Below are 19,644 nucleotides of genomic sequence, written 5' to 3'. Positions count from 1 at the left end.
GATGTAAAGCAAGACAGCGCACAGTCATCAGTCGATTCGACCTTCAATGACTTCGCTTTCGTAAGCTAAAAAAAAAACAGTTAATGCCGTTTGAATCGATGAGCAAAAAAGAAGGGACGCCCTTTGATATTTACCGGTAGCCTTTTTTGTATGGCAGTTTTCGATGACATAAGAAGGATGCTCGCGGGAAGCGCCGCCCATGACTTTACCAGAGCTATTTTCCTGAAATTTTCAAAGAAGGGTAAAAATGAAATATCCAAATATCAAACGACACAACGATATGTTAATAAGTTACCTGAGGTTTCGTGATCACTTCTGTGATGATGCCTTCCGAGAATGTATCAGCTAATAACGCCAGGTTATTCGCTAGCCAATCAAGATCAGGGAATTCGAAGCAAAAACATACTGCCTCGCAGAGGTCGGTATTGCACCTTGTCACCAACTTTGTATTTTTCAGTAGTCATGCTGTATGTCAAAAGTGTGTATGTAAGAAGATAAAGATTTCTCGAAATGAAGATCACAACTTTTGGATCTTATAAGCATTCTTTCGCATGAATATGCATCACATCATCATTGTATGAAAATACGATCATTATTGTATGAGGATAGGATCACTGTTCAGTGGGATGTGAGTCATAAGCGCATGCCGTTCACATATGCTTTTGACCCGGTCATACCTTGGATGAAACAAATGTCAACGAGTTTTATCAATCCTATTATGTATATGTTTCGCGTGTGTGTATGTGTCTACGTCAATGACGGCTTTATATGGAACAGACAAAAAAAAGGGTGAACAAGGAATGATGCAATTGAAATGAAGATGATAGAATGATGAGAGTACCGAGTTTTACAATTCAAAGCCTTCTTCTGCCAACCACACGGCCACAATACGCATACTTGCTTGGGCAATGGTGTTATTTTCGAGCTCTTCATCGTTGTCGGTTGTATCTTGGATGAAGCGAAGGAGTTCCATCACGATTTCCAAAGTGTCGGATAACGTCTTTCTGATTTTCAGCAGCACTTCGGGATCCGTTCCGCTGTTACTGTCATTGTCAAAATGCATGGATAAATATTGTATGCAAGCTTCAAGAATTTCGTAATGCACAGGTATCATAATTTCTTGTCGCCTCTCCTTTTCTTCATCGTGGACCACCGCATTCAGATTGTGGAGCGACCGCAGTCGATCATTGATATCATCCAACATCACCCGGGTTTCAACAGCCGACAAATGCACCAATAATGAGGGGAAATTGGCGTCGGCATAAGCTTCCAGGACCTTTTTATCTTCAGATTGCTTCTCTTTCTTCCGCTTACAAGCTTTGGTTTGCTCCAACGAAGAAAACAGCCAATCAGGTCCGAAGTAACGCAACATGCAAGCCGTGACTACCATGGCCTCATCTCGATCGGAATCACCTGTCAAATGTTTTTTACGAGTCAGTCAACGATACGGATCATTTTGGATGGTTGAGCAATTCACACATACGTAACCTGCTGCTCAGCAGCTGCCGTAATCCCACTCGCAGATGTTCCAGCCATCGTCCATAAGACTTTTCCGCATCATGTTTCACTTTATCCATAACCTAGACAACGCAGACAGAAAAAGATCAGATGAAATCCCACCTGACGGTATGGCGTTGTCGTCGTCACTTACCGTAGAAGGCACCAAGGGAAGAAGTTGACTCAACATATGCAATGTCTCAAACTTGAGCATATCCTGGTCATTCTTGAATATCTGTGATAAAATGGATAAAGTAGTTTTCAGCGAGTATTTAACAGCGGAAGTCAAGCTCGGAATCGGTTTCTCATGCAATTGATGGCATGCGCGCGCGTAAACAGAGGTGACAAGTTGAACACACAAGGATCGTTCTTTCGCTGTTATGAGGCCAGATTAGCTCATAAACTGATGTACCACCTTGTTGTTGCAACTACCTTTTTGAGTTTGTGCAAACACTTCAAAAATGTTCTTGAGGACGTCGGGATCAAGAATTTTCACCATGCTTTCTTTGGTGACGGCCATACACAGCATAATATGAAGCGTTTCCTCCGTGACATCGGTTGGATCACTACCAACAAAAAAGGAAAACGACGCCATTGAGCATTCATATTTTTTTCGTTGCTTCTCATCTTCATTCGATTTACTTTGGTGTCAGAACCGTGGATAAGGTAGGAATACGTTCCGTCATGGGCTTGCTTGTTACCAAGTTTTCGTAACGTGCAAAACAACCGAGAATATTCACAGCAATTTCTTTCATAACTGAATCCGGTACCTCGGCATTTTCGTCGGGAGCTGCCCAGCACTGTTGTTTAGACGAAACACCTCGATTTTGCCCAAGACTTGATATGAAACTTACCTGTGCGCAAAAGACGTTCAATAAACGTAAAATTCATACCATCAAACACATGTTGAATAGCGGCGGCATCGTTTTGTTGCAAAAGTTTGGGCAGGATCAGCATGCCCACAAATTTGGATTCATCCGAGGATGAAGGCGAGATCATGGCCAAGCAACGATCAATCTCGGCGAACCGATCTGCTTTCGAACTACCGATCGAAGTCATGGTGATCGAGTACTGAAGATGTTCAAACGCGTCTCACACACCGACAACTCTCCACACATCTTGAACATTGCAGTCACAAGCGGTCACAGAACGTCCCAAAAAAGGTCAAAGAAGCTCAAATGCAGAAACCGAACCAAAAAAGTGACATCATATTTGGAAAATTACGTCAATTTTGGTAATGACCAGATAAGCGAGCAGCAAGCGAGTATAAAAACCTTGGTGGGGGGCCTGAGAAAATGCGCAAACCATTTTTAGTTTTTCTGCAGTTCCTGTTTTGATGGCCAGTTTTTCTCGACTTCCTATGCGACTGGCGGCAACGGCCGATCTTGGTGCCACCACTGTTGCCAAGCCCGCCACCTTGCCCTTGCCAACCATGTCTGTTGCACGATCTTCAGCCACGTCGCCGGGAGTACAGAGCCGTTTCGAAATTCATACCTCTTCCATACTCACAAAAACAAAAGAAGCCGAAGGTTCGGTGACCCAGGATCTCAAGGGACAGAAACCTCAGATGCCTTACAATGAACGCCAGAGCGCCTCTGGCACTGTGAGTGAAATCACAGATAAAGATACCAGTTTTGACCCTCACAACGTTGACCCCAAAGAAGAAATCCGAGAAATGAAGGAAGAAACCCCGGATCACCAGTCCCCTATTGAATGGAGTGGAGCAAACGAAAATGTCAGCCCTCAAACCAAAGAAGAAGAGTAGAAATTTGCTCATGTAATATATTTGTTTAGATAAAAAATTCGATGCCTTTTTTTACATAATAACAATTGGTTTTTTTTTTCCGATTTATATTTCCATAACCTGCTTTATTTCCTCCATGTGTTCGAATGGATGCATGACATGTAATGGCTGTGATATTATTGAGGTATGTTCAGTTTCGGTTCCAAAACGAAAGGGCCCAAAACCGAAGGCACACCGCACTGCTCACGATGTCCGAGTAAATGCCATAGTGATGCAGTATTCCCAATATAGAATGTTGTAGGGCCTGTTGAGAGGTATCATACAAGAGAAAAGAGTCCATGTTTTTGTTGCCTTTAACTCGACCGAGGATTCCGCCCTGACTTTTCACGTTTTTTTATCTTTTATTTATTATCCGGTATTTTTGACAGTAATAAAAACTGAACAGCATAATGTATCGATATACATACCATATTTATGCGCTCTTGCTCATCAACGAATAGCTTATATGTGAGGCTCATCGAATTTTCTGTATCACCACTTGGAAATCATGAGCGAGACATCCCTGAAAACATGTGAAGAATTATGCACGATTTAGAGACCTTCAGCGTATAGTTTTTTGTCTAATGTCTACTGTCGAACTGCCATCCAAGGAGACCTGCCTTTTTTTGGCACATGGACGGAGCGCAGCGTCCAACGGAGCGAGCGGTTCATAGATGGCCGTTGCACATCTGCGCTTTCTTCTTTCAAGCTAACGCCACCTACTGTTGCTTGAACGGAGTGCACTTGCTTGATAGTCACTTTGCGTCAGTACAACTACAAATCACAGAGAGTGACACTCCTGATCTCTTTTCTGAATAATGCATGCGCCTTGAGCGCTAAAAAAATGCCGAAGTACGTCAGATGCTGAAAGGTACCTTTAAAGCATCGGCGAGACGGTATTCCTGCTAACGTCGCCGGTGATTAGACAGTAAAGCCATGCTCATGGCGATCGGAAGCCCCATTGTTTCGGCCAAGAAACCCCCTAAAACGGCCACCTTCAACTGAACCGACGGCAACAGATAGTTTTGACATTAAATTAGAGCCAAATAAATGAGGACGGGATAATTGACAAGACATAAAAACTGTGTCTGAAAAGACGTGTTACTGCAAGTTTTATTGATGAATATTTGATACAGTTAAGCAACAAAAATGTAAAGGTCAAGTCTATGATATAGGGCTTTTTCCTTCGCAGAGGAAAAAATCAAATAAATAAAAAATCTATGCTTAAATTTTTTTATGTTTTCGTTTACTTCTGAAATCACTTTCTTAAGCCCGCCATGGAGCTTGGCGAGTAATACAGGAAAAGCCACGAAGGCAAAAGGAAAGAAGTAATGCGCACCTCCAACCAAGCCCGCCCGTACAGCCGGGAAGGAGGCATCCCCATCAAGGCTCCAAAGACCAAGAGTGGAGATTACAGCTTCATAAGCATTGTTTCCACTGTTCGCCAGACGAAGAATTTTTCAGAACGGAATGAGGGTCTTTATAATTCTGTTCAATTTACATCCCGCCGGTCCATGATGTGCCTTTTTTCCTAATTTCTATCCTCACAAAATACGAACGGGAAATTGGGCAACATGGCCGCACTGAATGAACATTGTACGTTTAGCATTTTGTGGCTGCAGTTGGGTTGATTAGCTTCCATTGGCTGAGTGCACCAAAAATCGCATTGTCTACACTTTGATTGGCAAATCCTTGTATGTCGATTATAACAGCTCAACATAGTGGGGGTGGGTGCGAGTTACCCTCTTCAAGAAGAACGGTCGACGTGGACTCTCTCCTTTTTCCCAGTGGCTTTTGCATCCATTTTTATGTGCCTTGTATAGGTTCTTAGGGGCAGAAAAAAGCCTAGTCCAGAAGCCGCAGGCCCAACGATCACACTCCAGAAACCAATATCCCGCTCGAAAAATCACAGGATTTTGTTAAACGATAGCCGTACCATTGCGATCGCATTTCGGAAAGGGATCCTTCCCAGAGTCAATAGGAGGAAACCTACGTACAATGAGGACTGACTTGAAACGACTGAAGCAAATCTTTTGCAGAGAAACACGAAGACGGTGTTAATCCAAAAATAGAAGCAATCAGTGCAGGTGGACAAAACGAATCAAGGTGGGTCTGGAAAAACTCATCATGGTCGTTGAGTTTCGGACATCACAATTTGCCCAAAATATGAGAAGAGAAGTTTGGAGTACAAAAAGAAATGTCAGGCCAGCAACGGGGAGCGAGCCAGAAGGCAAGTTTTGTTTTACGTACAAATCGTGCACTACAGTATGGAACCTGGGACTGTGCGGCCAAGAACATCCGATCCATTTTCTACGCACGACGCACAATAATAAGGAGCAGTCTCCATCATTCAGGCGGAATGGATAGTGGTTTTCTCTCTTTTGTTTTTAATTCATGACGCTAAGTAGATGCAAGAAAACAGCATCCTGCAATGAGTACTTTGCGCTTATTTTGCATAGCAAATCGTACTTTCTTGTAATCTTGTCATTTTCTAATCTCAGTAAAGGCTGTGTTTGGGCTTTGCAAGTTTGTGCACCCAAACGGAGTACAAAAGCCAAAGTTCCCTATCTCTTACATTGTGTGAAAAAAAAAAGGAAGAAACGCAAGGAAACCATTTGCGTTTACCCCGGTGCCTGATTTTTTCAGTCTTTTTTTACCCTTTTTTTTTATTCTTTCTTCACATTTTTCTTCCCTTGTTAGTTTGGCGTTGATATTTCGACATATCGACATAGTACACTAACCATGGCTTCGGAATCACAGCAGTTGATGCAGGCCATCGACGTGTACAACAAGGGCACCAAGGCCTGGTTCGAAGATGACCAACACGGCTGGGTATCCGGCACGCTTCTGTCAAAAGAAGTGACAGAAACCAGCGTGAAAATGACGTTTCAGGATGATGACGACGATTCCAAGGTAGCTTGCGATTCTTTGGCATCTCCCCGAGCGAGTCCCCATTTAACCCGTTTTATTTTTTTGGTTGATTATGCATTCCAGCAACATGAATTTGAAAGCACCTTGGCGCAACTGCAAAAAACCAACGGTGGCAACTTGCCGCCTCTCAGGAACCCTCCCAAAATGGAAAACACCGATGATCTGACTAATTTGAGTTATCTCAACGAACCTTCCGGTAAATCCATCTGGAGTTATAGAAACAACCGTATATTCATTCGTGACCGAAATACTAGTTTTGAATACCATCCGCACTCGATACCAGCAGCGTAATATTTATACCTATTCCGGCATTGTATTGATTGCCGCCAACCCGTTCGATCGTGTACCGCTTTACGAAGCCGACATTATTCAGCAATATTCCGGACGCCGTCGCGGTGAGTTGGAGCCTCACTTATTTGCTATTGCTGAGGACGCCTATCGTTGTATGATTCGCGAAAAAACGAATCAAACCATCGTCGTCTCGGGTGAAAGGTGAATACCAGAACCAAAATTATAAACGCGATGGTGACATAGAAGCCGGTAGTGGCAAATCAAATGAGCTAACGCGAAAAACAGTGGTGCAGGTAAAACTGTGAGTGCCAAATACATCATGCGTTATTTTGCTACAGCCGATGATGATGAATCGGGTAAAAAACGCGATACCTCATCTGGCATGACGGAGGTGGAAGAACAGATTCTCGGTAAGTCTGCTTATGAGCGACACAATCTTTCAATCTCAGTCAGTCCAGCTCATTCGGTGCCTATTTAGCGACCAACCCTATCATGGAAGCGTTTGGCAATGCCAAAACAACACGAAACGACAACAGTTCTCGATTTGGTAAATACATTGAGGTAGGTTCGCACGTGAGCTAAAGTTCGATGCAGCCCAAGCTAACACCTTGAACAGATTCAATTTGACCAACGAGCCAATATCGTGGGCGCCAAAATTCGAACCTATCTCTTGGAGCGTTCGCGATTGATTTTCCAGCCTGAAACGGAACGCAATTACCACATTTTTTATCAAGTAAATAATCAGATGCTTGACGTGAGGAGAAACGTGGAATGTATGGGATGATTGACGATTAGTAGCTCTGTTCAGGTGCTCCTTTGACGGAAAGAAAGGAATTGGAATTGAAGGATTGGACCAAATTCCATTATCTGAATCAAAGTGGGACGGGTGTGGTACCCAATGTGGATGATGCGGAAGAATTTGATTTGACGCAGCGATCGTTATCTCTTGTCGGTATTTCGGTTCAAACGCAATGGCAGATCTTCCGTCTGTTGGCGGCATTACTGCATATCGGTAATATTGAAATTGGCGGACGAAACGACGCCACGTTATCCGAAACTGAGCCTTCTTTGGTGACCGTGACGAAATTGCTGGGCATCAACCCTAGCGAATTCCGAAAATGGCTCGTTCGCAAACAGATCATCACACGATCCGAAAAAATTGTATCGAACCTCAACCCTACGCAGGCGACCGTTGTTCGTGATTCGGTAGCGAAATATATTTATGCCAGTTTATTCGACTGGTTGGTCAATGTGGTCAATGAGAGTCTGTCCTGTCACGAAGAAGGTCGTGTAGCCACCTTTATCGGTGTGCTGGATATTTATGGTTTTGAACATTTCAAGAAGAATTCCTTTGAACAATTTTGTATCAATTACGCCAATGAAAAGCTGCAACAACAGGTAGGAAGTCGAATTTTTATCGCATCTACAAAAGTAATGTGCTTAACAACAAAACGATGTCTCTAGTTCAATCAACACGTGTTTAAACTTGAACAAGAAGAATACGTACGAGAGCAGATCGATTGGAAGTTTATTGATTTCAGTGATAACCAAAAATGTATTGAAATGATTGAAGCCAAGCTCGGTATTCTTTCGTTGTTAGACGAGGTCAGACAGTGGAATGGAAATGCAGAGGCTGAATTGCTTGGATTGATGTTTGTGTCGCATAGGAATCTCGTTTGCCATCCGGATCCGATCAAGGATTTTGCGATAAACTGTACGCGAATTTTGCCACCCCCGCTTACAAAAATTATTTCAAGAAACCTCGATTTTCAAATGCTGCATTTACCGTGGTGCACTATGCTCACGACGTGCAATACGAAGCCGAAGGGTTTATTGACAAGAACAAGGATACCGTACCTGACGAGTTGCTAAACTTGCTTCAAAACGCGGATTCCACCTTCCTCGTGGAAATGCTGCGATCCGCCACTGCTTCCGCGGCTGCACAAGTTGTAAGTCAGAAACATCGGATGCAGGGTCGATCAGGTTGGTAACCAACGATGATTGATGTAGGTCGACACGCCGAAAAAGTTGAATGCAGCCAAGAAGCCAACCTTGGGTTCCATTTTCAAGGTAGGTTCGGACATGGGAGGATGTGTCTTCGTTTAGCAATCGTTGAACGTTCGCTAAATAACGTTGTTTGATGATAGTTGTCGCTGATCAATTTGATGGAGACCATTGGACAAACAAATGTACATTACATCCGTTGTATCAAACCAAACGAAGCCAAAGTCGCGTGGGTGTTTGAACCCAACATGGTGCTAGCACAGCTTCGTGCGTGCGGTGTGCTGGAAACCATCCGTATCAGTTGTGCGGGATATCCATCACGATGGACGTTTGAAGACTTTGCTGATCGGTAACTAATCTTTTTCCCTATTTCGGTTAACTTGGAACAAAAATATCGGGCTAACGCTTATTGGACTGTTATCAGATACTATGCTCTTGTCAATTCCAAATATTGGGATCCAAACACGAATCCAGACATCCACAACCTGTGTACGGTGATTCTCGATACGTATATCCAGGACCCTGATAAATACCAAGTCGGTCTTACAAAGATCTTTTTCCGAGCAGGACAAGTAAGGCAAACGTTTCTCTTTGTTTTTTTTTCTCTCTCTCTCTTCCCCACGCATCCTACCATGACAGCCATTATTATGATCATCCAGATCTTACTCACAGCTTGCATCGCATCAGCTTGCATATATGGAAAAATTGCGATCGGACCGATGGAACGAATGCACCATTCTGCTGCAGAAAAATATGCGCCGATTCATCGTTCGCCTTCGCTATTTGCGCATGAAAGATATTGCCATTCGATTGCAACAGATTGCACGTAAAAAGATGGGCGTTCGTAAATTGGAATTATTACGGCAGGAGAAAGCGGCCATCAAGATTCAAACGGCGTGGCGAAGATATATTGCACGAAAACGGTATCTGCAACAGAAAATGTTCACTGTGCAATTGCAAGCAGGTCAGAGAGTCATTTGGTTGATAATAATACCAATGGAACACCATTTGTTGACACTTCCTCTGATTAGTGGTACGAGGCCATTTGGCGAGAAGACAGTTTGGTCATTTCAAAAAAAACTTTGCTGCCACGCAAATTCAGCGTCTGATTCGCGGATGGTAAGAGGGTGAAACTGTGGAGTTTTGCAATCAATATTCATGCGGTTTTCGTGGGAGAACAGGATGGCCCGAAAACTGTATCATGCACGACGTGATCATATTATTGCGGTGCAGTCACATGTACGACGACGTCAGGCGCAGAAGAAATTGATCGCCATGCGTGCAGATGCCCGGTCGGCGAGCCATTTCCAGGAGGTGTCATATAAACTGGAAAGCAAGGTTGTCGAGCTGACGCAGTCGTTGACCCAGCAAAAATCCGAAAAGGAGGAACTAAGAAACAAAGCCTCCCAACTGGAAACCGAAGTGAAAACATGGATGGAAAAGTACGAAAAGCTTAACAACAAAGCCAAGGAACTCCAAACCGCTTTGGAAGCCTCGTCTACGTTGCAAGTGGAATTACAAACCGTCCAAAAAGAACGTGACCAGCTTCAAAAGAGCTACCAGACTTCCTTGGACAAGATTAAAAAGCAAGAGGACGATTATATCAAATTGTCCGACGAGTTATCCAAGCACAAGGAGGAAATCACCTCGCTTCGCAACGGGCAACAGCAGCAACCACCACAACGATCCATGTCCAGGTCAGGCTCCGGTACGCGATCGGAAGACAGGGCCGATGTGATGGAACTGAAAAATCAGATTGCAGTGCTGAAAGCGCAGCTCGCGCAATCACTTAAAGTGCAACCGAAGCGGCAGCAGTCGGTGAACGCATTCTCGCGAAACTTGTCGCCGGCTCGAGAACAACGACGAGCCATGTCACCTGAATCACCTATTCCTCGTGGTCGGTCCCCAACGGGGGCCAGTGTGCCTTTCCGACGCAACAGTCTGGCCGATAGTGGCAAATCGAAACGTGACCCGGTCGGCAGTAACCGAGTGATCTATGCTGAACCAGATCAGATGAGACCCATGTCCATTGATCACTTTAACAAGTTGCGTGGCACGGAAGCCGAAACCAATCCAGAAGAGGCGGTAAGCAACTGTGGCTCGACGATAATTTATCAAGTTATTTAATGGGTTAACTGAATTGTAATTATTTCAAGATTCATCGTCTGTTGAATGAAGATGAAGGGTTCCTGGAGGAAGAAATTTTGGAAGGATTAATTCGATCTTTAAAGATCATTCCACCGAATCCGCAAAATCCGCCGCTCAAACCGGAAGTGATGTTCCCGGCTCACATTATCGGTCTTTCCGTGACGCAAATGTGGCGATACGGATATCTTGCTGAATCAGAACGGTTAATATTCACTGTCATGGATACCATTCAAAAATACTGCTTGGTAAGGATCTGTCAATGCCGAGTGTCTAAACGTTAGTCAAGAAAATTATTAACTATCGACTGAACAAATGAGTATAGAGCTTCACGGGTGAAGAGACGATTGTTCCTTGTGCTTATTGGTTATCGAATGCGCATGAGCTCTTGTCGCTGGTTTGCTCGACGGAACAGGAATTGGAACGAGAAATGCATTACAATGCGATGAACGGCCGTCGAGCGGTTGGATGGCACGATTTTGAGAAATTGGTGGCTCTGGTGAAATATGAGCTTCAGTGCCTTGAAGACAACATTTACCATCACTGGTTGACAGAACTCAAAAAGAAGCTCAGTAAAATGGCCGTGCCGGCTGTGATAGAAAACCAATCGCTTCCTGGTTTCATTGCCAATGATACAGGACGCTTTTTCGGCAAGATATTGTCAGGCAGCAGCCAACCCGCGTTTTCCATGGACGATTTGTTGAATTTTATGAATCAAATTTATCGAGCCCTGAAATGCTACTTTGCGGCGCCATTTGTGATTGAACAGGTGTTAACGGAACTTCTCAAACTCATTGGTATCACGACCTTCAATGATCTTGTGATGCGTCGTAACTTTAATTCATGGAAACGAGGTAAGGAAGAAAATCAGGATTGAGAGGTCTTTCGATACGCCAAGAGGTTAACCTTATATGAATGGATGACTTTTTTTTTAGCGATGCAAATTCAATACAACATCACACGCTTGGAAGAATGGTGCAAAACGCACGAAGTAGCCGATGCGACGGTGCAACTGGAGCACTTGACACAGGCCGCAAAACTGCTGCAACTGAAAAAGTCAACATTGGAAGATGTGAAGATTATCTATGATGTATGCTGGATGTTGGCACCAACTCAAGTCCAAAAACTGATTCAAAACTACATTGTAGCCGATTATGAGGCAAGTATTTTTTTTCATTATTATTTTCCCACTGTGGTGCGGGTCATTTTTCATCAAGATGAAACATCTGACCGACCATTGAATGGGTTGATGATCAATTTTGGGTATCACTGACACTGTATTTTCGATACAATAGGATCCCATCAGCAATGATATCTTGGGAGCAGTAGCATCACGCGTGGACAGCGGTGATACAAATGACATTCTGCTACTTGACAATGTGTCATTGGACGATAGTCCTTACGAAGTCCCTGAACCGCATACAGTTACAGCTAATACATATCTGCCGGCTTTCGTAAGTCTAGAGAAAATCCAAGGATGGGTTTATTTACACGCTTTATTGAGGATGGCCTTATTAAAAAAATTTCTTTGTCACTGTAGCTCAATCTGAAGCGTGTTCAGAAATTGATGGCATTAATGACGATAGCGATGCAAACCGCCAAACGAAAGGAGTCATTGTAATCGGCGTTTGGCGTCGTAGCTCTTCTCTTTTTTTCACCCCCTTTTTTTTGGATACGATGCTGCTGCCTGGATTGCAAATCTCTTTTTTATACACTTTTTATAAAATTATTATATTTATCATGACATTCAGCGTCCGACCGTTTGGCTTTTTTTTTTTCCCTTCTTGTTTGTTTTCTCCTGCAACGCTTATTCGGTCGATTGGCCTGTCAATCTTCATTGCAAGGATGGGTGTTCGTGTGTATGTGTGTGTGAGTGTGCGATATTATGAATATGGTGTTTTCGGCCTAGTAGGTGGATGTGTGAAGGTTGACACTGTGCTGTTCAAAATGATCGAACCGATGAGCCAGATCGGCCAAGAGATCTTTAATGGGTGGTAACTTGGTGGTGGGGGGTGGTGGAGACACCGAGGGGGACATGGGAAGCACCCTCATTTTGGTAGCCTGGGTCGCCAAAAGATCGAGATTGTCATGTGGTCGCTTTTCACCAATTCGGCTTGCAACGGAAGGTTCCCGAAGGTTGGACAGGGGCTCTGCGGCACTGTGATTCAATGAAATGCGGCGACGGCGTGGGTGCGGTTGATGTTGTGATAGTAACGGTGGTGGTGGCTGCTGCCGCTGTTGTGGCAATGAATGTGAATAAGAAGCAGAAAAATGGGTGAGATTGGTAACGCCTGCTAGGGGTTTGACGAGGATGGGTGGACTGGGCAGATCACTTTGTTGGGGAGTGGAAAGCGGGCTCAATTTTTGCGGGCTGTAGGAGGATGAGGAAATAGGAGGTGTGGCAATAGTGATATACTTTGCTTTTTTGCCTCGTTTCACAAGCAACTGGGATGACTCGAGCGGTTTTTTGGTGGTGGCAAACAATGTTTGTCTTTGACGGCATTCGATAATGGCCAACTGTTGTCTCTTAATTTTCTGCGCCGTTGTGTAAGCCTGAAGTGTGGATGGATCGAGGGTGCGTAATGTCGTCTCACTCAGTGACTGGGTCAAATAATTTTCCCAGGGTTCCTTCATCGATGAACTAAGGATCACCCAGCAGCCAAAAGGGTAAAAAAAAAAAAAACAAATTAGAAAAGGTCCAAGTAAATAAAAATAAAAATAAACGCAGGAGTTTCAAGGGATTCGATAACGAAAATTAAAACTGAACAGGAAAAACAGGTTACAAATAAACAAAGAACAAAAATATCGGCAGCTTACGTTGAGAATGAAGCAGGGAGTGTATGTTGCGGTGGTGGCGGTGGCGGTGGTGGATGATGCTGATATGGAGAGGATGAATGCTGCGATGGTTGTTGGGTATAAGGGCGACTGGCCAGCAGTCTTTGTTGTTGTTGCTCTGTTGCCAAGGCGAAATCGTAATGGGCTAAAGTATCGGATAGGGGTTCCAGCTCGAAATGGACTTGGTCCCAATGCGGCACAGTTGCACATCGAAGGGTTGGAATGCTGCGTAGCAAGGGTTCACTGACACCGGCCGTGATTTCACCATGAGATAGCTTGCATAGTTCAGCGAGAAGGTAGAGGTTAAGCCTTCGTGCTAGTTTAAGGGCGATGTGAGTGGAGATGAAGATTTGATTCTCGTGTTGACGAAACTGATGCGAATGTGCTGCTGTCAGCTGCTGAAACACTGAGGAGGCCGAAGGGGGCGGCGGCGTATCACAAAAGAATAAATGAAGGTCTTCCACGCAGAGTAAACTGATGTGTTTATCTTCCAGATGATACAGTTGAAACACCGTCGGAGGAGTGCCGTAGCTGCCTAGCACTAGCGCTTTTGTCATTGTCATTTAGAAATAGCACACAATAACAACAGTAACACCTGCGACGGTAACAAGTGGTGATAATATCAAATGAAATAAAAATAGATAAAATAAAGAAACTTTGAAAAAACTAAAAATGAAACAGAAGCACCACTAAAAAACTAAATAAAATGAAAGAAAAAAAAAAAACAAAACAAGACTATGGACAAGAAAGAATTTTTTGTGAAGAGAACAAGTAAAAGAAAAAAAGGTAATAAAAAAAAGATGACGGTAATAAAGAAGAAGAAGAAAACCAAACGAGGAGTTGGGGAGAGGAGAGAGAAAGTGAAAGAAAGAGAGAAAGAAAAAAAAAGGTCGCTACACGCACACCATTTTGGGTGCTTTTCTCTTTTCTACACCATAATGTCATTTGGTGCAAATTATTGAGTACGATTCAACTCCTGTCTCCTTTAACCCCCTGAACTCCTGCTGACAATGGTGTGCGATCGGACTTTTTATCATCAAAATATCCTTCATGTTTCATGATTCACTTTTGATCTGCAGTGTATCACAGGATACGGAAACCCATCTTTTTTTTGTTGCTACTTCCAAACAATCCATGCTTCATGTCCAATGGCTGGAATTGAAAACCATCACACAATAATAATCACTCTCACATGAATCAAGTCATTCATGACTACGCTTACATACGCCTGGTCCAAGCGTGCAAAGTTATTGGGCATATGCCCACTAGGGATAAGGAGGGACCTACCTTGTTCAGCCACCTTGGCTTTTTTAGATGTAGCAGCTTAAAAAGACGAGACCCAACAGCGAAAAACTCAAAAATTTGCAATGAAGAGAAGGAAGTTGGAAGATTTTTATTTTATTTTTCTCATAGCTGGTTTTCATCTATGTGGTTTAGAGACAGTTGACATATTTTTTTGACCTTTGCATTTTCAAAGAGCGACAGTGGGTTTTGCACTGCTCCATTCACTTTTGTTAAATCATGTCGTCTGACGAAGAAGATCTCGATCTGAACGATGACACCATTTCGCAAATGGACACGGTGACAGACGACGGTGGAGAAGAAGGTACCTTTATTGTTATCGCAGTGGAATCGAGAACCTCCATCGAAACTCATGCGCGTTGCCCAGTGATAGATCTTCCTATGCCTTCACCTGCACCACAGCAGCAGTCAACCGACGACGCGCCACCCAGTCGTCGTATCAACCTTCGCTTGAATCTTGCTACGCTGACTTGCCACTCATATGACTGCATTCCCCACGTACGTTACCATTCGGCTTCAATCAAGAGAAGCGCCTTCCCTTTTCTTTTGAAAACCCCGCTGTTATGTATATGATACTTATTTTGGGATCATTGGATTGGTCGTTATAGGTAGCCGCTATTCACCCGTTTCCGATTTACAGTTTAGCAACGACAAAGTGTTTTCGATGGGTACTCACAGGATCTGAGGACGGATATATACGGAAATGGGACTTTTTTGCTTCCATGAACGGAAAGGCGATGCTGACCCAAGCGCAAAGGCATCAACATGTGGATTCTGTCACGATGGTACGGATACAATACTGACAATAATTGTATCGAGCATGGAATTGCACAGTCCCTTTTTTTATTTTCCATCGAAAAACCGACTAACAGTCGCATCGACAAAAATAGGCAGGCGTGATGAGCTCATGGTGGGAAAATGAAGAATGGCCAGGTAAAGAAAAAAAAATCAACCACGGACAATGACATCCTAGGGACCCAAAAACGCACTTGAAACACATTTATTTTGGTTTTTATTTTGCCGCTTTGGTTAACCTTGTTGGGCGACAAGAGATGAGATAATGGGGCTAGCAATCTGATCATCCATTAAGCAGTAGTGGCACCCACCTCAGCCGAGAATATTGTCAAATCAGAAACTGGCGAAACGATCACGAATGTACCCAGTCAGCCAGAAACAACGGGCAAATTGTCACCTGTGTACAGTTTAGATATGCATTCGGAAGCATTGTGGGCACTGCAAGGCAATGAAAATGGAAATATCAACCTTGTCACTGTCCGTCACGATGAGGGTAAATGTCATCATGTACTACGGAAACACACAGCGCCAGTATCCGTTTTAAACATCACCCCCGATGAAACCGGTGTCATCAGTGGATCATGGGATAAGACCGTTCTGGTAAGGAAATAAAAAGGCCCAAAAGACCTAAAAGAAAAACGGAAAGCTTGGGTGTAAAAAAAATGGAACCCAAAAAGAGCAATGCATGGCATCTTATTCTGTTGCACCTTTACAGGAATGGGATCTCAATACGGGTGCTGTCATCCGAACCTACGGAGGTTACAGTTCGCAGCTGTCATCCGCCGCTTTTCAACCAGTATTTACTCCTTATGAACCTAATCCTTCAGAACCGACGGACAAAAGTACCGTCGATACCACCTCCACCCCGGCTTCTTCCCAAGATACAGATCCGTCGCTCATGAACGATCGAAAAAATCCAAACATGTTACTCACCACCAGTATTGACGGACAATGTTTCCTGTGGGATCGTCGAGAACCCGACAAAAACGCACGACGTTTAGGATTGCCGGAAAAGACACCTCCCTGGTGTTTATCGGTACGTCGTAAGAACAGAATTCATGCGGAAATAACAAGAGAGAAAAAAAAAATTTTGGCTCATTTTACAATGACAGGCATGTTGGAGTACAGATGGTACCAAGATCTATGCAGGCCGCAGAAATGGCACAGGTACAGTGGCCAAAATCTTTATACAAAATCATAAGAAAAATTGTGGATATTGCATGTTTTGTGTTATTGACATGCATTGCATTTTTTTTTTTTTTTGTTTGTCAAAAAAAAAAAGTGGATGAATGGGATTATGCATCTCAGAAACACATTCGATCGTTCCGCATGCCGGCTAATTCAGGTCCAGTGTCGTATGTGACCAGCATGCCTAATGGCAATCACATCATTTGGTATGTATGAACAGAGATTCTTTTTTGTGCCTGCTCTGATCGACCAATCGAATGAACGGACCCCACTGATTCATTGACCGTGTATATGCATTATTCGACAGTGCTTCGAACGATAACATTCGTTTATGGAATACCACCATTGAATCCTCGTTTGTCACATATCCTGATTCAGACAGGTCTTCGAAACCCTCATCATCCACCATTCCCTTTACAATCTTACCCGGTCATCATGGAGGTTGCGTTTCACATATTTGTAAGTGATACTTGTATCATAACCGAAAAAGGATCGATGGCTGACATAATTGTATACAGCAATTGATCCGACCTGTCGTTATATGATTACAACTTCCGGCAATCGAGGCTGGGAAGGCACATCGACCAACGCATGTTTATTCTATGATATTACTCCCATCAGCTGATGCCTTGGTCCATGACCATTCTTTCGTTCCCCTTTATTGGCAAAAGAAAAAGAAGAAGAAAAAAAGCCCTTGAAAAACTCGTGCTTGATCTGACTGAAACAATGCCACGCAAATTTTCTTTTTTTCCTTTTTTCTGTCATCTTGTTTTGACCCGATCATTCGTTGTGCCCGTAAGAGGCAAAAAGCTTTTTTAATTGTTATTGTTCTCCAGCATGGCCAATCCATCTAGAAATAATGATGCACCGCGGCCTACAGCCTCTTCTCGGGATCGAAACGTATCGCCTCATGATATTGCTGACCTTTATTCACGTTTGCAGTTGGCCATGGACAATGTTCATTCCAAACTTGATCATGTCCACCACAAATACATACCCATGGCATCCTCACTTCCCGTTACCCCATCCTCCTCTACTCCACGATTATCCCACCAGATAATCAAACGAGTTCCATCGCCACTCACACTACCCCGCGATTCTTCGGCTACGTCCACCAACGATCAGTGTGCATGTCGGCACATTCTAGCATCCAACGATGCCAGTCATTGTGCGCTGTGCAGTCAAGAAATAAGCGTCGTCATCGACTTACGTCAGTTATGCCAGCAACAACTGCGCGAAATACAGAGCCTGCAATCATGTGTTGTGAAGAATCATTCAAGGCTCGTGGAACAGCAAAAGGTGATTGATCAGCAAACCACGTCGTCCGAAATCCTTGTGCAACAACTGGAGACACAGACCCGACAACTTGGCTCACTGCGACAAGACATGGTGGTTTTAGACAGCAAATATCGACGTGAAGTTGACCGTTTGCAAAAGACCGAACGAGCCAAGACATTACTGGAAGGCGAACTGGAAGAATTGTCACGAAATTTGTTTGAAGAAGCCAATCGCATGGTGGCCACCGAGAAACGAGCGAAACACGAACTGCAGACAAAATACAACCATTTAGAGGCACGATTAAAAGATACCCAAGCTCAATTGCATGCGGAACAAATGCAACTCAAAGAATTACGCTCCAGGATGCAAATGATGGATAAACAACCTTCCGAGAAAGATTCTGTCTATAAGAGTCATCCCGGTACTGCCGAACAAAAGCATCACTCGTTGACAGACGACGGTAGCGAGACGGAAAATGGCATACCCGCGAATCCCGATGCCTTGCCAGGTTGGGTGGGTCGCGAACATCTTGCAGTCTTTGACCCTATGGCCCTGTATGAATTCCAGGAATTCGTCAAACTGGGCAACTCGGTGCCTCTGAAGAGACTGCATACCATTCCATTCCTTCGTAACTGTCAGATGGAAGACACTGAACCGTGTCTCCGCTTTGGCCCCCATCCCCGTTTTTCCGCACGTAAAATCAATGACGCGATAGCCAACAACGTGTGTTTCATTGAAATCGCCCCTTCTGGATTTGCCAAGCAACAGATGAACCGAGCCCTGACCGTTCCGCTTCATTTTTCCGCGTCAAAATCCATGGTGTGGGAACGATTCAGTAGCAGCAGTAGTACAAGTCATTCTGCCAGTGCGGTCTTGGCATGTCACGCTTGTGGGCGACACGATACGAAAGGATTGCCATATCGATTCCGAATATCGCCAATGGATGATTGGGCTTGCATCGACAAATTTTGTCGCGACCGGTTGGTTGCTGTGTGCGAATTTTATCTATTTGTTCGAAATCTACGTCAAGGTTACTATAGCAATCGGTCTCTGCCTGATCTGTATCAGGAAGTTATTCGATTAAAGTTGCAGATGTTTTACGCCAGGTAAGCAAAAAAATATACCCATTTTTGGGGACCTCTACCCAGTGGAAGGAAAAAAAAAGTTTGGCTGGGAAACAATATGACGACAATGACACACAAAAAGGGGTCTCACGATTTTCTCATCCAATCTTTTTATTTTTTATTTTTTTGTAGAATGGGAAATTTATCATCAAAGATTGAATCTTTGGATCTAGACCACGGCAACAGAACCTGTTTACCATCAGCCCCACTGTCGAATATGCCGTCTCCTCCCGTCAATCTATCAAAGAACGACGAAACTGGAAATGAGGAGAAAGAGAAGTCGGAAACTCAATGAGAAACTAATGGTTTTTCAGTGATGAAGGTGGCGGTCGATTAAAAACAACCCAAAAAAAATGATACCCATTTTTGAAGCGATTTTCCCGGGCTCGCGGTTATTGAAAGTGAACCAAAAAGGATGGAGGTCCGTGTCCAACGTTGCGATAACCTTGATGGCTCAGTTTTTGACCGACT

The 19,644-nt window shown here is 43.8% G+C and overlaps 7 protein-coding genes across 7 annotated transcripts; 4 read left to right on the top strand and 3 right to left on the bottom strand.

Moving 5' to 3' along the window:
* Positions 1–27: 27 nt before the first annotated feature.
* Positions 28–464, bottom strand: BYT42DRAFT_610231 (uncharacterized protein; the record flags this gene model as incomplete). Its single annotated transcript, XM_051571380.1, has 4 exons — positions 28–65; positions 135–222; positions 296–345; positions 407–464. 4 exons carry the CDS (start codon positions 462–464, stop codon positions 28–30), a joined length of 234 nt encoding a protein of 77 aa, XP_051426902.1.
* Positions 465–847: 383 nt separating this feature from the next.
* BYT42DRAFT_610230 (Neurochondrin-domain-containing protein) lies at positions 848–2,556 on the bottom strand (the record flags this gene model as incomplete). Its single annotated transcript, XM_051571379.1, has 6 exons — positions 848–1,413; positions 1,484–1,580; positions 1,652–1,872; positions 1,930–2,063; positions 2,140–2,287; positions 2,352–2,556. 6 exons carry the CDS (start codon positions 2,554–2,556, stop codon positions 848–850), a joined length of 1,371 nt encoding a protein of 456 aa, XP_051426901.1.
* A 254-nt stretch (positions 2,557–2,810) lies between these two features.
* BYT42DRAFT_641514 (uncharacterized protein) lies at positions 2,811–3,712 on the top strand. Its single transcript, XM_051572555.1, has 2 exons — positions 2,811–3,274; positions 3,436–3,712. Exon 1 carries the CDS (start codon positions 2,834–2,836, stop codon positions 3,260–3,262), a length of 429 nt encoding a protein of 142 aa, XP_051426900.1. The 5' UTR covers positions 2,811–2,833; the 3' UTR covers positions 3,263–3,274; positions 3,436–3,712.
* A 2,310-nt stretch (positions 3,713–6,022) lies between these two features.
* Positions 6,023–12,201, top strand: BYT42DRAFT_628134 (P-loop containing nucleoside triphosphate hydrolase protein; the record flags this gene model as incomplete). The annotated part of the gene is made up of 19 exons (XM_051572421.1): positions 6,023–6,193; positions 6,275–6,407; positions 6,466–6,703; positions 6,788–6,912; positions 6,981–7,063; positions 7,119–7,235; positions 7,301–7,900; positions 7,967–8,107; positions 8,170–8,451; positions 8,513–8,572; positions 8,650–8,855; positions 8,931–9,078; positions 9,194–9,470; positions 9,538–9,625; positions 9,688–10,591; positions 10,663–10,899; positions 10,977–11,505; positions 11,587–11,843; positions 11,947–12,201. 19 exons carry the CDS (start codon positions 6,023–6,025, stop codon positions 12,199–12,201), a joined length of 4,851 nt encoding a protein of 1,616 aa, XP_051426899.1.
* Positions 12,202–12,556: 355 nt separating this feature from the next.
* On the bottom strand, positions 12,557–14,049 carry BYT42DRAFT_542593 (uncharacterized protein; the record flags this gene model as incomplete). The annotated part of the gene is made up of 2 exons (XM_051565623.1): positions 12,557–13,292; positions 13,469–14,049. 2 exons carry the CDS (start codon positions 14,047–14,049, stop codon positions 12,557–12,559), a joined length of 1,317 nt encoding a protein of 438 aa, XP_051426898.1.
* Positions 14,050–14,870: 821 nt separating this feature from the next.
* On the top strand, positions 14,871–17,312 carry BYT42DRAFT_555007 (WD40-repeat-containing domain protein; the record flags this gene model as incomplete). The annotated part of the gene is made up of 9 exons (XM_051566628.1): positions 14,871–15,092; positions 15,156–15,286; positions 15,397–15,573; positions 15,679–15,721; positions 15,882–16,183; positions 16,299–16,619; positions 16,696–16,750; positions 16,866–16,977; positions 17,079–17,312. Coding segments are annotated over exons 1-9 (1,382 nt in total), but the record flags the coding sequence as incomplete, so codon positions are not given.
* A 296-nt stretch (positions 17,313–17,608) lies between these two features.
* Positions 17,609–19,468, top strand: BYT42DRAFT_610225 (uncharacterized protein; the record flags this gene model as incomplete). The annotated part of the gene is made up of 2 exons (XM_051571378.1): positions 17,609–19,155; positions 19,306–19,468. The coding sequence occupies 2 exons, from the start codon at positions 17,609–17,611 to the stop codon at positions 19,466–19,468; spliced, it is 1,710 nt and encodes a 569-aa protein (XP_051426896.1).
* Positions 19,469–19,644: the final 176 nt, after the last annotated feature.

The sequence above is a fragment of the Radiomyces spectabilis genome, assembly GCF_025331425.1.
Source record: "Radiomyces spectabilis strain NRRL 2753 chromosome Unknown BYT42scaffold_2, whole genome shotgun sequence".
Lineage (NCBI taxonomy): Eukaryota > Fungi > Mucoromycota > Mucoromycetes > Mucorales > Radiomycetaceae > Radiomyces > Radiomyces spectabilis.
Note: the sequence above shows the minus strand (reverse complement) of the source record. Positions and strands in the feature narration are given on the sequence as shown.

What these genes read in the sequence shown, in the direction of transcription:
- BYT42DRAFT_641514 (XM_051572555.1), top strand. Translation starts at nt 2,834, where the DNA reads ATGGCCAGTTTTTCTCGACTTCCTATGCGACTGGCGGCAACGGCCGAT.